Source organism: Eubalaena glacialis, chromosome 5 (assembly GCF_028564815.1).
Source record: "Eubalaena glacialis isolate mEubGla1 chromosome 5, mEubGla1.1.hap2.+ XY, whole genome shotgun sequence".
Classification (NCBI taxonomy): Eukaryota; Metazoa; Chordata; class Mammalia; order Artiodactyla; family Balaenidae; genus Eubalaena; species Eubalaena glacialis.
The window spans coordinates 76,964,488-76,976,655 of record NC_083720.1 but is presented as its reverse complement, the minus strand read 5'-3'; the positions used below and the strand labels follow the sequence as shown (position 1 = coordinate 76,976,655).

Sequence of the window (12,168 nt, the reverse complement as noted above, 5' to 3'; positions counted from 1 at the left end):
TGAATGGAAGCCAATTTCCTCCTGCTTTTCTTTTGAACAGGTGGGGGGCAATGGGTCAAATCTATTTTTATCGATAAACCTTCCAAACATTTAGAGGTATCAAATTGCCCTTTATTTCTTTCTCTTGATGAAATAATGTTAAGTTCTGCAACCTTTTCTCAGTAGACCCATTTTCCTGAACATTTACTGCTTTTCTTTAGACTGTCATCAGTTTTTCCATTGCCTTGAAGCGTAGACGCTAAAATTGGATGACATGCCCTTTAAAGGACCCAGCTCGCGTAGATAGGACTATGTGAAGAAACGATTTCTCAGCTCTGTGGAGCTCTGCCTGTTCTGTTCCATCTGTAACCACAACCCGTTTTGTCTTCATTGTAGCCATAGTGCTCTGTGGTCCCCTTACTCATCTTGTTTTTTGTTAGATCCTTTAATATACTTTAATCTACGCATCGCTTTTGAGTGCCCTTTTGTTTTTGACAAGCCATTTTTAAAGTTGTCTTAAAGTTTTACATTCAGATATGAAAGCCACATTCCCCATAAACAAGAAGCCCCAATGGCCTTTGTTTTTCATGGAAAGGCTCTTGAAGGACTGAAGCCATAACAATAGCACTCTGTGTTTATTGTTTCAGGATGGCAAAGACTACATTGTTCTTCCCATATCAGAGACTTTGAGCATGGAAGAGGATTCGGGACTCTCTCTGCCTACCTCACCTGTTTCCTGTATGGAGGAAGAGGAAGTGTGTGACCCCAAATTCCATTATGACAACACAGCAGGAATCAGGTACGGTCTAAGGTCAACATCCCCTGGGGGAGGGAGCTTCAAGGTCATCTTGGGGAAGGGGATGGAGGAAGGACATCATGTAAAGTTGCTGCATTTCACTTGCACATTCACCCTTCGCCCTGAGAGGTCCTCCTTGAAGAGGGCCTGGGTAGGTGAGTCTCTTTCCATCTGTGGTCCACATTGCTGCCTAAGCTCTTCCTTTCAGAATTCTAAGCCCTGCAGCTGCAAATAGCTGGAATGCCACAGTTTGTTAATCTCCAGAAAAAGAGACCAATTTTACAAAGACATCTGTATTTAAATTATCCCCATGTACTCTTTTATTAATGTGAATTAAATGGCTTAGGAAAGATTCAGGAAGGAAGAGTTCTATGCATTTATGAAAACAGAGCTTTGCCTCTCTGGCTGGGATACAGTGTGCCATGGGGATGCGTCCTGAGTTAGACTGGGCAGCACAACTTCAGAAGCCCATCCCAAGTCTGATTTTCAGCATTTTATTTGCGTAATGGGACTTCTGGGCTTATTTAAAACATATGCACTGCCGTATTTTCCTGATTTGTAGAGGGGTCCTAAAGGCAGCTTTCTTTTTATTCTCTCCCAGCACCTGTGCATAAGGAAAGAGTTGGTATGGTTTCTACAATATGATATTAAAATTGCCTTTTACTAAGCCTGGGACTACTTCACTTTGCTTTGTTTTGGGTGTTTTCCTCCTGTAACCAGACCCCTGGCAGCATGAGCCGAGCCTGCCCCCTTGAGTGTGCTGTGGCTGCAGGGGGGGCCATGGAGTGCTAGCCTTTGGCCGGGTTGCCAGTTGGCAGGTGGGGAGTCACGCAGGACAGTTTGCCCCGTGGACTTGCACAGGGAGGGCAGCAGGAACGCTGCCGTGGGAGAGAAGAAAGCTCAGAGTGGGAAGAAGCCAACTTGTAAGCTGTCCATTCCATTTGTGTCAAGAACTTTCAGCATTTTTAGGGCTTCCCTGGTGGCACAGTGGTTGAGAATCTGCCTGCCAATGCAGGGGACACGGGTTCGAGCCCTGGTCTAGGAAGATCCCACATGCCGCGGAGCAACTAGGCCCGTGAGCCACAACTACTGAGCCTGCGCATCTGGAGCCTGTGCTCCGCAACAAGAGAGGCCGCGATAGTGAGAGGCCCGCGCACCGCGATGAAGAGTGGCCCCCGCTTGCCGCAACTAGAGAAAGCCCTTGCACAGAAACAAAGACCCAACACAGCCAAAAATAAATAAAATAAATTAAAAAAAAAAAAAATCTAGTGGTTCTCAAAGTGTGGTCCTGGACCAGCACCTGGGAATCATAAATTCTAAAAGAACTTTCAGCATTTTTCAAAGAACTTTTTCTTACCAGATTTTGCCAAAGTTAGGCAAGGTAGATACTATTACCTTTTGATGTAGATGTTGAACGTGAGTGTCAGAGCAGTTACCTGGGGAGAATACAATATTGTGGTTAAAGATCCAGATTTTAGAGTCAGATGGAACTGGGTTGGATTCCCAAGTCTGCTCTTCGCAGCTGTGACCTGGGGCAAATTTTCACCGTGACCCAGGCAAGGACACTGGTGTTATACAAAAATGATGACTTTGAGAATTACATGGTATAATGAGTTTCTAAGTGCCTGGCACCTAGAGAACACTCAATAAATGATAGCAATTAAGTGAGCTGCTTAAAATCACATCCCTGGGATGAATCCAGTTCCTCTGATATCTAACTCAGGGCTGTTTTCTCCCATACCAAGGAGGGGGCCTCAAAGAGAAAGAGGAATGAAATGAAAACCTATAGTTCCACCCCAATGTTTAAAAAGTCCTCGTTCAAGTTCAGCTGGCCTTCTGGTGTGGTAATTATTCCTGAAACACTGTTGCCTTCTGCGTTATCAGAAAGCCATTTGATCGTGAGCTGTGTTCCTTGAGTTTTTCTGTGACCAGGTGGGGTGAGGACCCAAGCTGGCAGCCTCTTGGCTTACTCAGGCACTTTGCGTGTGGTGCCGAGAGTCAATGAAGTCACGTATGTGTAATGGAAGTGCCAAATGCGATGCTGGATCTGAAACAGGGCTGCCAACATGTATCCCCAGAGGCGTGGACAAATGCGACACCACACTCCCAACACAGGCCTGGCTCCTATTTTCTGTCTGTGATTTTTGAATTGGTCTTTCCAGTCCAGTTTCTCTTTTATCCAGCTGTAATTTGAAAACTAAAATGGAAATTGGAATCTTTTGTCTGCATCCCCACTCGACCCCCTCCACCTTTTTGCCTTTACTAAAAATAAGGCACCACGATCACATTTTAATCATCCAGGTTAAAGGAAAGGCAGAATCGAGGCATCTGCACACAGCACATTTCACTTGGATGCTCTCTTGTGTTCTGCTTCCCTGGGGAAGAGGAAGTGAGGCTGGGGTGCCTCTCAAGGGGCTTGTGCTCTTATCTTCCAAGAGCCAAGGAGTCTTTCTCACTTGCTTCCTCATAATTTTCAATTTCATTGCATTATAAATAGAGCTGGACAGAGACATCCCCGTGGGAGCCAACCTCCTGATTTTTTGCCCCTTTATTTTTAAAATATTTGTTCAGCATTTATTTAGAGAAGAGGCTGAGAGATATGTGGGGGAAGGGTGAGGAGGAAGGACCACTAGTGTCTAGACTTAGGTTTGTCTCTAATTTCCCCTGTGGATCAGCTCTGGCCCCAAGTTTGCATGCTTCCTGCAAGAAAACACATCTTAATTGGACTCATCGTTCTTGGAGGGCAGTTTGGGGACCATCTGCAGTTGCTCCGCCAATTCCCCTGGGAATTTCACCTCCCACTCCAAGCAGCTTATCAAAGATTTCTTTTCAATTCTCTCCCAGACAAAGGTTCTGGCACATACCTTTTTTTTTTTCATTTTCGTTAATTGCTAGCGATGATTTAAATGCTCCTTGTAGATTGATGCCTGGGACAGCCTGCTGGCTAGATATTCCTGAATTTGGCTCTGATATTAGACTGCTTGAAATGAAACTGTCCTTTCTGCACCTTTTGTCTATCTTTTTTTTTTTTTAACATCTTTATTGGAGTATAATTGCTTTACAGTGGTGTGTTCGTTTCTGCTGTATAACAAAGTGAATCAGCTATACATGTACATATACCCCCATATCCCCTCCCTCTTGCATCTCCCTCCCACCCTCCCTATCCCCCCTCCCTCCCCCCGCCCCACCGCATGGTCAGTGCACACATGGGAGAGAGCAGGGCTGTGTGCATACTAGGTGCTCAGTAAAGACTTGGGCAATCTTTACTTCACTGCTGTCTTCCTCCTTCTCCTTCCTAATGCTTTTCCAAGGGCGTCAATGTGGAATAAGGTAAAAACAAACAAAAACAACCCTGCATGGGCTCTAGAAACCTAAGTTTGAGCCCCAGTTCTAGCTCTTTCCTCCCTAAGCCTTAGCTTCCTCATTTCCATATAGGAAATAATGAAAACCTATTCTGTAGTTTCGTGAAGAGCAGATGCAATGATGTCCATGAAAATGCCTTGTCAACTGTGAAGGGCGGAGCAATGTTTATTATTATTGGGCTCAGAAATCAAGGAGCTGGCCTTTCTAAGGCAGCTGCGTTATAGCCCAAATACCTCTGGAATCTGTCCACTTCTCCAGACCTTGTGGGCATCACCTTTCTTTAGTCAGGCTGCTCTTCTTTCTCCTAGATAATTGGAACAGCCTCCCGATTGGCCTCATGGCCTCTGGTCTTACCCTCCTCAGCCCAGAGTCATCTTTCTAAAGGGCGTATCTGACTTTGTCAATCTCATGCTTAAACTCCTTCAGTGATTGCTCATTGCCCTCAAGATAATAATCCAGATATTCCAGTTATGTGATTTTGGACAAGTTCCTTAACCTTTCTATGTCCTAGTTCCTCATCTGAAGTTGGGATAATGATATCCACCTAGAGAGGTACCATTTGTGGAGATGCCATGAGACAGTGGTTGAGGAGCATTTAGCACAGTGCCTGGCACGTGGGAGAGTCTCAGTAAAGGATTCCTGAATGAGTGAATGAATGAATGAATGACTATGGTACCAGTAATTTTTGGTAACCACCACTTTTAGGGACTGGACTTAGGAGAAGTAGGCTTTTCTCTCTCCTTTACATCATGTCCTCTTTCCTGTGGAGTTTCCTGAGTGAGGATGTCATTGGTGAACCCCATTCTCTCTTCTCTGTAAGAGGAGGAACCAGCCTCCTGGGGCAGGGGAGGGAGACTTAGTTTCCATTATCCTTCTTTGCCCAAATGAGTCCTCTCTTCACTTGATCACAGAAAACACACGGAATATATAATATATCCAGAAGGCCGTCTAAAGTGGGAAGTATGCTGGGATAAGAGTGAAGAGTGAATTTGCTGTCCCTTCCCATGAAAAGGACTTTCCTTCTCTCCACTTGGGCTGATTTTAACAGAAAATCAGACTCACCCAAAGTCACATAGTAGGGAAGGAACACCCTTAGGGAACAGGTGATGTGTTGTTTTGATGTGACTAGTCCAATCCTTTGGACTCCTGAAAGAAACGTGTACCCTTTGGAATTCAAAGGAGGAAAACAAGCTTTGGCTGATGGTGCATCATTCTTTCTAAGACCCCCTTATCAACCACCAATGATCATCTCATTCATCCTCCAGGTATCTTTGTGAGTGAGGAAAGGAAAGCTCTTGCCAGTACATTTTAACGATGGAGCAATAGGGGCACAGAAATATATTTGTGACTTTCCCAAGTCTGTGTAGTTCGTGGTAGACTTTGAAATAGACAGAATACCTTGTGACTCTCGAACTACACCCCCAACTCTGTGGGCTAACAATAGGAGATTCGGCCCACCTGCCCCTGTAGCCATTATGCCTCTATTAACATGTAGAGGAAGGTTATCTCCAGACCTTGCTGGGTTCAGCATCCTTTACCGGAGCCAGGTGAGATTCAGTGAGATCTGCAGGTGTTTCCTCTGCCCATCTTTCATTGACTGGTTGTTCTGTGGGCATTGTCTAGAGAACTTGCCTAGGAGATGGCCAGGAAGATGTGAAACACTCAGTAATATGCCGAGAGCTCAGTGGAAGAATCACAGGCAACCAGGAAGCCAAGGAGAAGGCAGCTGACCACTGAGTCTGCTGTTGTTGTCTTCAGTCCAGCCCTGGGCCTCAGAAGTACGATTCAAAGGAAAAGGGGCTCATCTAGGCCCCTCAGTGATATTATACTTTTAAATGGACTTTCACAGGAAATTAAGCCTTCAGTGTGTGCTAGCAGAGAAAGACTTTTGTTTTGTTTTTCTTTTTCCAAAGGATGTTTTGAAGGTTGCTATTAAACTTGCGGTTGAAAGATAATGAACTTAGGTATCACTTGTGGAATCTGCAGCCAAATATACCACCACTAAAATATAAATATTTGTTCTTTTGCAGTCAGTATCTGCAGAACAGTAAGCGAAAGAGCCGGCCTGTCAGTGTAAAAACATTTGAAGATATCCCGTTGGAAGAACCAGAAGTAAAAGTAATCCCAGATGTAAGCACATCTTTTAAAAATATTCTTAGAAATAATACCAAAGGTGAAACATTAGCTAGATAAATATTAACCTAAGCATTAGAGACCTGGAGCCTCATTATAAGGCTGTCCTTGAGGGTATGTGTGATGGGGTCATTACAGCAATGGAACTTATTGGGCCCCCTTGGTTTTTCCATAAGCAAAGCCCCTGGTCTAAGGTTCAAGACAATCCAGCTTCATGCCCAATTCCACTCAAGTGTACATAGCATCATTGTGAAAGAGGGATAGAAACGGGTCTCCTCGGCTTCTTCTTCCTAAATTTCTCTCTTCTTCCAGGCCTGCGTCTGTTTCTTGGAAGCAGTTACTTCCTTTTGTAGCCTGCACGGTTTCTGGCTATGATACCTTTACCTGCCTCTGCAGAACGTGGGAATGTTGTCTGATAGATGGGTTAGGAAATCAGTTTAATTAAGTAATTGTTCAGTGTACACAATCAACTGTGCCATCTCATTGTCTCTTAAAAAGGACAACCAGACGGACAGTGGTATGGTTCTTGCATCCGAAGAGCTGAAAACCTTGGAAGACAGAACCAAATTAGCCCCGTCTTTTAGGTAAGGCTCAGCCAAAATAGAAGGACACATTTCAACAGGAATTTTTGGAAGGAACTTAGGACTTTGAGCGTAGGTGCAGAGTTTTCCCTTTTTGTGTCTTTGTTTGTTGGGCAAATTTGCATCAACCTAACTAATAAAGAATGGAAACAAATCAAACTAATTACCTGGCAAGTCTAAAAAAGAATCTGAAATAAGAGGATTTGGTCAGTTTTCATGAGAATTTATGAATACTAGGGGATTTTTGAGCATATTTACTATGGTCAGTGGTTTGTGTGGTACTGGCTAAGTAAGAAAGAGGTCATTGGATGTGATCCTTAAAACTATTGAGATAGTTAAAATCTTTGTGCACTCTGAAGAATTTTCAAACTTGAACAGAAACGGGTACACCTGTCCTTATGAAATATAATGTATAAAGAAGCCGTTATCTATTTGCTTAAGATACTTAAATTTTTTTGGCTGAATTATTAAGTACTTAATTGTGGGAAAAATGCTGAATTTGGTTTTGAATATTTCTTCCATGTGATTCTGTAGGAATTGGTAGCTGTTTTGAGTAGATATACCTGCTTTTAACTTAACAAATAAATAAGATTCTGTATTTATAAGAATATTGGGATGCAGAGTAGTCATTTATTTGCTAGCAGGTTCACTCTAGGTGAGAACAGAGAAGACTTTGATCTACTTATAATCGAACTGTTGGATAAAATGGGACCCCCCTTGGTATCGAGTGATGCTCATGTAAAACAAACAAACAAACAAAAAACCCATTAAAACGTGCCATTGTGCAATTTCATTGTCTGCCATAGGCCCAGGATGAGAGACTGTGAGAGCCAATCATATGTTTCATTCACTGATTCCAATATATTTGTTCAGCAATGAATAGGTACTATGCCATTGTCTGAGACACTAATAAGCTCATCTTATTGAGGCTGAATTGAAAGAAAAAATGTATATCTAGTCATTTGAAATAACTTTTAAACCATATATGAACAGGGAGTTAATAAAATCCTTTTTTGCAGTTTTTAACATGAATAGCTTGGTAAAACACCTACTAAAGGGGCAAAAAACCCCACACTTCAGAATGGCTTAAGCTCCCCACAGCCTACACCAAGCTACAAAAAGCCTTTTTAAGCTTCTTTTCTAAGCTTGGACATGATTACCGTCTGTCACGATTCCACGCCATTGAAAACATTCCCTAGTTGCTGCTGAGTGATCCAGGTCCTCCGTCCTTCCAAAGAATGTGGGTTTGATGAATAAAAAGCACTTTTTGACATGTCTGGCTTGATTGCACACACACGCTTCGACTTACTAAAGTTTAAAGTTGCTCAAGAACTTCATTAACACCACCCACAGGCCTTGTAATCCCTTACTTGACAGTGTGGGGCAAGCACTAGCGGACTTTCAGAGCATCCCACTTTCCCTCCACATCCTGAAAGAGTCCCTTTGGCTCCTATCCTTGTATACAAACTTGTCAATCTGCAAGGCCATAAAAAGGTTCCATTGGTTGGAGCCTTCACATAACTCAGGAGAACCGCCTTTTATCTCATCTCAGGCTTGAAAGACTTGGACCTGAATAAGAGGACTTATCTGAAACTCCAAATTCACGCGAGTACCTGAAAATAGACATTGTCTGAGTGAGGCTGCTATGTTGATTACCAAGTGGGAGGGAGAGGGACTGGTGTCTCCAGGGAGATGCCAGCCCACACGGGGTTGGGAACGGGGTTAGGATAAGATGCGAAAGAACTCCCTTCTCTCTGCCGACTCACTTGGTTGCCATCTCTTCTGCAGTGGAATGATGCCCAGCAAAAGCAAGGAGTCTGTGGCATCTGAAGGCTCAAACCAGACGAGCGGCTACCAGTCGGGGTATCACTCCGATGACACGGACACCACTGTGTACTCCAGCGAGGAGGCGGAACTTTTAAAGCTGGTAGAGATGGGACCGCAAGCTGGCAGTGCAGCTCAGATTCTCCAGCCTGACACTGGGATCACACTGAGCGCCCCTCCTGTGTAAAAGGAGGCACCCACGTCCCCCAGTCCTGGAAATCACATGAGAGGTGCTGCTCAGATTTTCAAGTGTTGTTCTTTCCACCACCAGAAAGTAGCCACATTTGATTTTCATTTCAAAAACAAGGACCTCGGACTGCAGGGAGGCAGTCCTCTAGGCATTTCCTGAGAAGATGCTTGTGACCCAAGAATGTGTTTGTGTCTTCTCCCGGTGTTGACCTTATTCTTTTTAAAATTCATTTAAAAAGCATGTCTGATGCCCCCTAATGTGGGTCACCCCAGGGGTTACAGCAAAAGAAGTTCAAGAAATGGCTTCATCCTCCAAGAAGTAGCAGTACCGGGGGAGTTGACACCTCTGTAAAAGTAGAAGATAAACCAGGCAATGGAAGTGCTTTAGGTGTTGAAGATGGGAAAGACCTTTAGGGCTGAGTCCATCTAAGAAGCTTTGTTTAGGAGATGGATCCTGAGCCAAGTCTTATGTGTGGGGTTTGGATTGATGGAAAGGAAGATGCTGGCTTGCTTTGAGGATGCACTGGAGCCTGCACATGCATTGCGTTGGCTCTGGTGGAGGTGGGCATAGGGTCTGTTAGGAAACGTAAAGGCTTCATACGAGGTGACTGGTTTTAGAAGGTTGCGTGCTCTTCCCATTTGGGCTAAATGAGAGTTCCTTGTGCTGTTTCCGACTCCTAATGAGAGTTCCTTCCGGACTCTTACGTGTCTCCTGGCCAAGCCCCAGGAAGGAAATGATGCAGCTCTGGCTCCTTGTCTCCCAGGCTGATCCTTTATTCAAGACACCACAAAGAAAGGACACTCAGGCTGTCTGTCGCGTCGAAGATTTCTGACTGTGTAAACCAGCTTCTGGTTTCTTCTGGATGAATACCGACATGTCTGTCCTGATGTGATATGTCTGAGCCTGAATGCAGTAGATTCAGTATCAAGCTGTGGTGTCAAAGCTTCAGGAAGAATATTACTCTCTTGTTCCTTCTCCCCTCTCCATGCCTTCCCCCTCCCTTCAGTATTTTCCTGACCTCCCGGCCAGTCAGTATTCTAGTAATTTGGCCTCTACACCCTAGTAAAAGCTGATTTGGTTTGTTCACTCTCTGAGTAATTATTAGCCAGATTTCAAAATTACTTTGTAGCCAAAGTTATAACAACAACTATTGTATTACTTAGACTTTTAACATGTAAAGCTCTTTCTACTGGTTTCTGCCCTTGTTCTTTCCTTTTTAAAAAAGAAAATGTATTTTTCGTTTGGTACCATAGTGTGAGATGCTGGGAACCATGACTATAAAACATGCTATGGCACATATATTTATAGTCTGTTTATGTAGAAACAAATGTAATATATTAAAACCTTATATTATATATAATGAACTTTGTACTATCACATTTTGTATCAGTATTATGTAGCATAACGAAGGTCATAAAGCTTTTAGCAATTGATGCCATTTTATTAAAAAAAAAAGTGAAAAACTTGAAGTAATCCTTTTGCAAGGTTGCATCACTGTACCTATCATTTCTCTCACTTCTAGAATGGAGGAGGGGGAATCAGACATCATTTCCATATAGCTGTTTTTTATTTTCACTTGTTCCCTTATTCTTCTTATGAAGGATATTTTCATTAAATGTTTATATACTTTTTAAACCAATAAATGTATTCTTAGTAAAAAAAAAAAATACAATGGTATAATACTATCACAGCTGTTTTGAGGGTAAATATTTCTGGCTTAATTGCTTCTACCCCTCCTCTTCTTCATTACACAAATAATTCACACACACATGCACTCTTGTTAAATTCCAAGCACTTCTGAGATCCTTAAAACATGGACTGAGAGATACCTGATAAATACTCCAACAGTATTTGTTGCTCGCTAGTAACCCCCATGCCTGTTAGAACAGCCAACCATGAAAATCATGGGGTGAGAGGTCCCGAGACAGGTGGCCAGACCTGGCAGCGCAGGGAAGCATGGAGCATATCTATAGTTTTCAATAATGCTTTACTCTATCCTTGCAGTGTCAGAACCTCAGACCCAACATTTCCATTTTAAATGATTACTTTTGCCTGAATTCAGTGAGTGGAATTATCCAAAGATCATTGGCACCAAAGTGTGGTCCTACTCTTTCTTCGTGGGATTTTTTTCTACAAGATTTTGAAACATTTATATAATCAAAAGATATGCCTATTTTTTTTTTAATGTCTTCTGGGTTTTTTAATCATATTGAGGAAGGTCTTCCCAATTCTAAAATAATGCAAAATTCTAAATTGCCTTCCTTCTTTTATTACATTTCAATCCATTTGGGATTTATTTTTGTATATGGAGTGAGGTAGGGATCTGGCTTTGTTTTCTTCAAGCGGCTGTCCATCATGGCAGCATTGTTTATTAAATATACCTCTTTTCCCCTGTGCTTGGGGAAATACACATTGTGACATTTTTCAAACCCTATCATCTCACTGAGACATTCTGCACAACTTTATGATGGAAAAGAGCGTGCCTCCGGGTGTGTGTGGTTCCTGGGCACTGCACTTCCAGACTGGGCCATTGGCTGGAGTTAGTGGAGTAGGGTCTTCTGACAGATGTTAAACTGTAGGTCACGCCTGGTCTTGTCTTTCCCATTGTTACAGTGTTGTCCAGTAAATGAATGGCAGAAGAGTCTAGGTTATTCAAGATGGAGAAGACCTCATAGACAAACAGAATTTTCTTCATTTGAGGAAAAAGAGATTTTATTTCTCATAAGCGGCCGCTGGCACTGTTTCCAATGCCAGGAATTTGGATTCATTTGAAACTTCACACTTCATAAAGAAATGCTTTCAGTACCTCAGGCAGAATAATTAAGAGGTGAGGTTTGGCCCTCTCCTTCTTCTCTTTTCTGTTTTCCACGCCCCTTGTTCTTAGCTCCTTTTCTCTCCTCATTTGCCCCTGTATTGAAGAGAACGTTGTAGCTTTTTAAAGTGCTTCCTGCACGGTCTCATTTTCAAGGCTTTCACTGAAGGTATTTGGTGTGTTTTAGGTGAGGCCACACTGTCTCCCCTTGGCTCCTGACCTCTCTCATTCTCTCCCTTGACTTGCTTTGTTCTTCTCCTTCTTCTCAAACCCCTTTGTCCCTTCTCCTTCTGTTTCTCTCTTTCCACTAAACTTCCTCTCCTGTGAACCCTCCCCCCAGCAGCCTTTCTCCTCAACCACATCACAGGAGAGAGGAGAGTGGTGGGAAGTTTAAGTTCATTACCTCTGGACTAACTATTCCTATCAACGTCTGTTTCAATGAAAGAAGAAAAGTAAAAATCTCAAATCCACAACTTTGTAGTTAACCCAT

The 12,168-nt window shown here is 43.0% G+C and overlaps 1 protein-coding gene across 2 annotated transcripts in view; it reads left to right on the top strand.

Moving 5' to 3' along the window:
- KDR (kinase insert domain receptor) overlaps nucleotides 1–10,226 on the top strand; it is a 44,499-nt gene extending 34,273 nt beyond the window's left edge. Inside the window, exons 27-30 of one of the 2 annotated variants that reach the window (XM_061192309.1) lie at nucleotides 627–778; nucleotides 6,169–6,268; nucleotides 6,770–6,855; nucleotides 8,641–10,226. In XM_061192309.1, coding sequence (XP_061048292.1) covers nucleotides 627–778; nucleotides 6,169–6,268; nucleotides 6,770–6,855; nucleotides 8,641–8,863 — 561 coding nt within the window. In that variant the 3' untranslated portion in view covers nucleotides 8,864–10,226. Of the gene's footprint in view, nucleotides 1–626; nucleotides 779–1,790; nucleotides 1,916–6,168; nucleotides 6,269–6,769; nucleotides 6,856–8,640 lie in introns of those variants that run through there. The other variant, XM_061192310.1, reaches the window with a different exon arrangement.
- The last annotated feature ends 1,942 nt before the right edge of the window (nucleotides 10,227–12,168 follow it).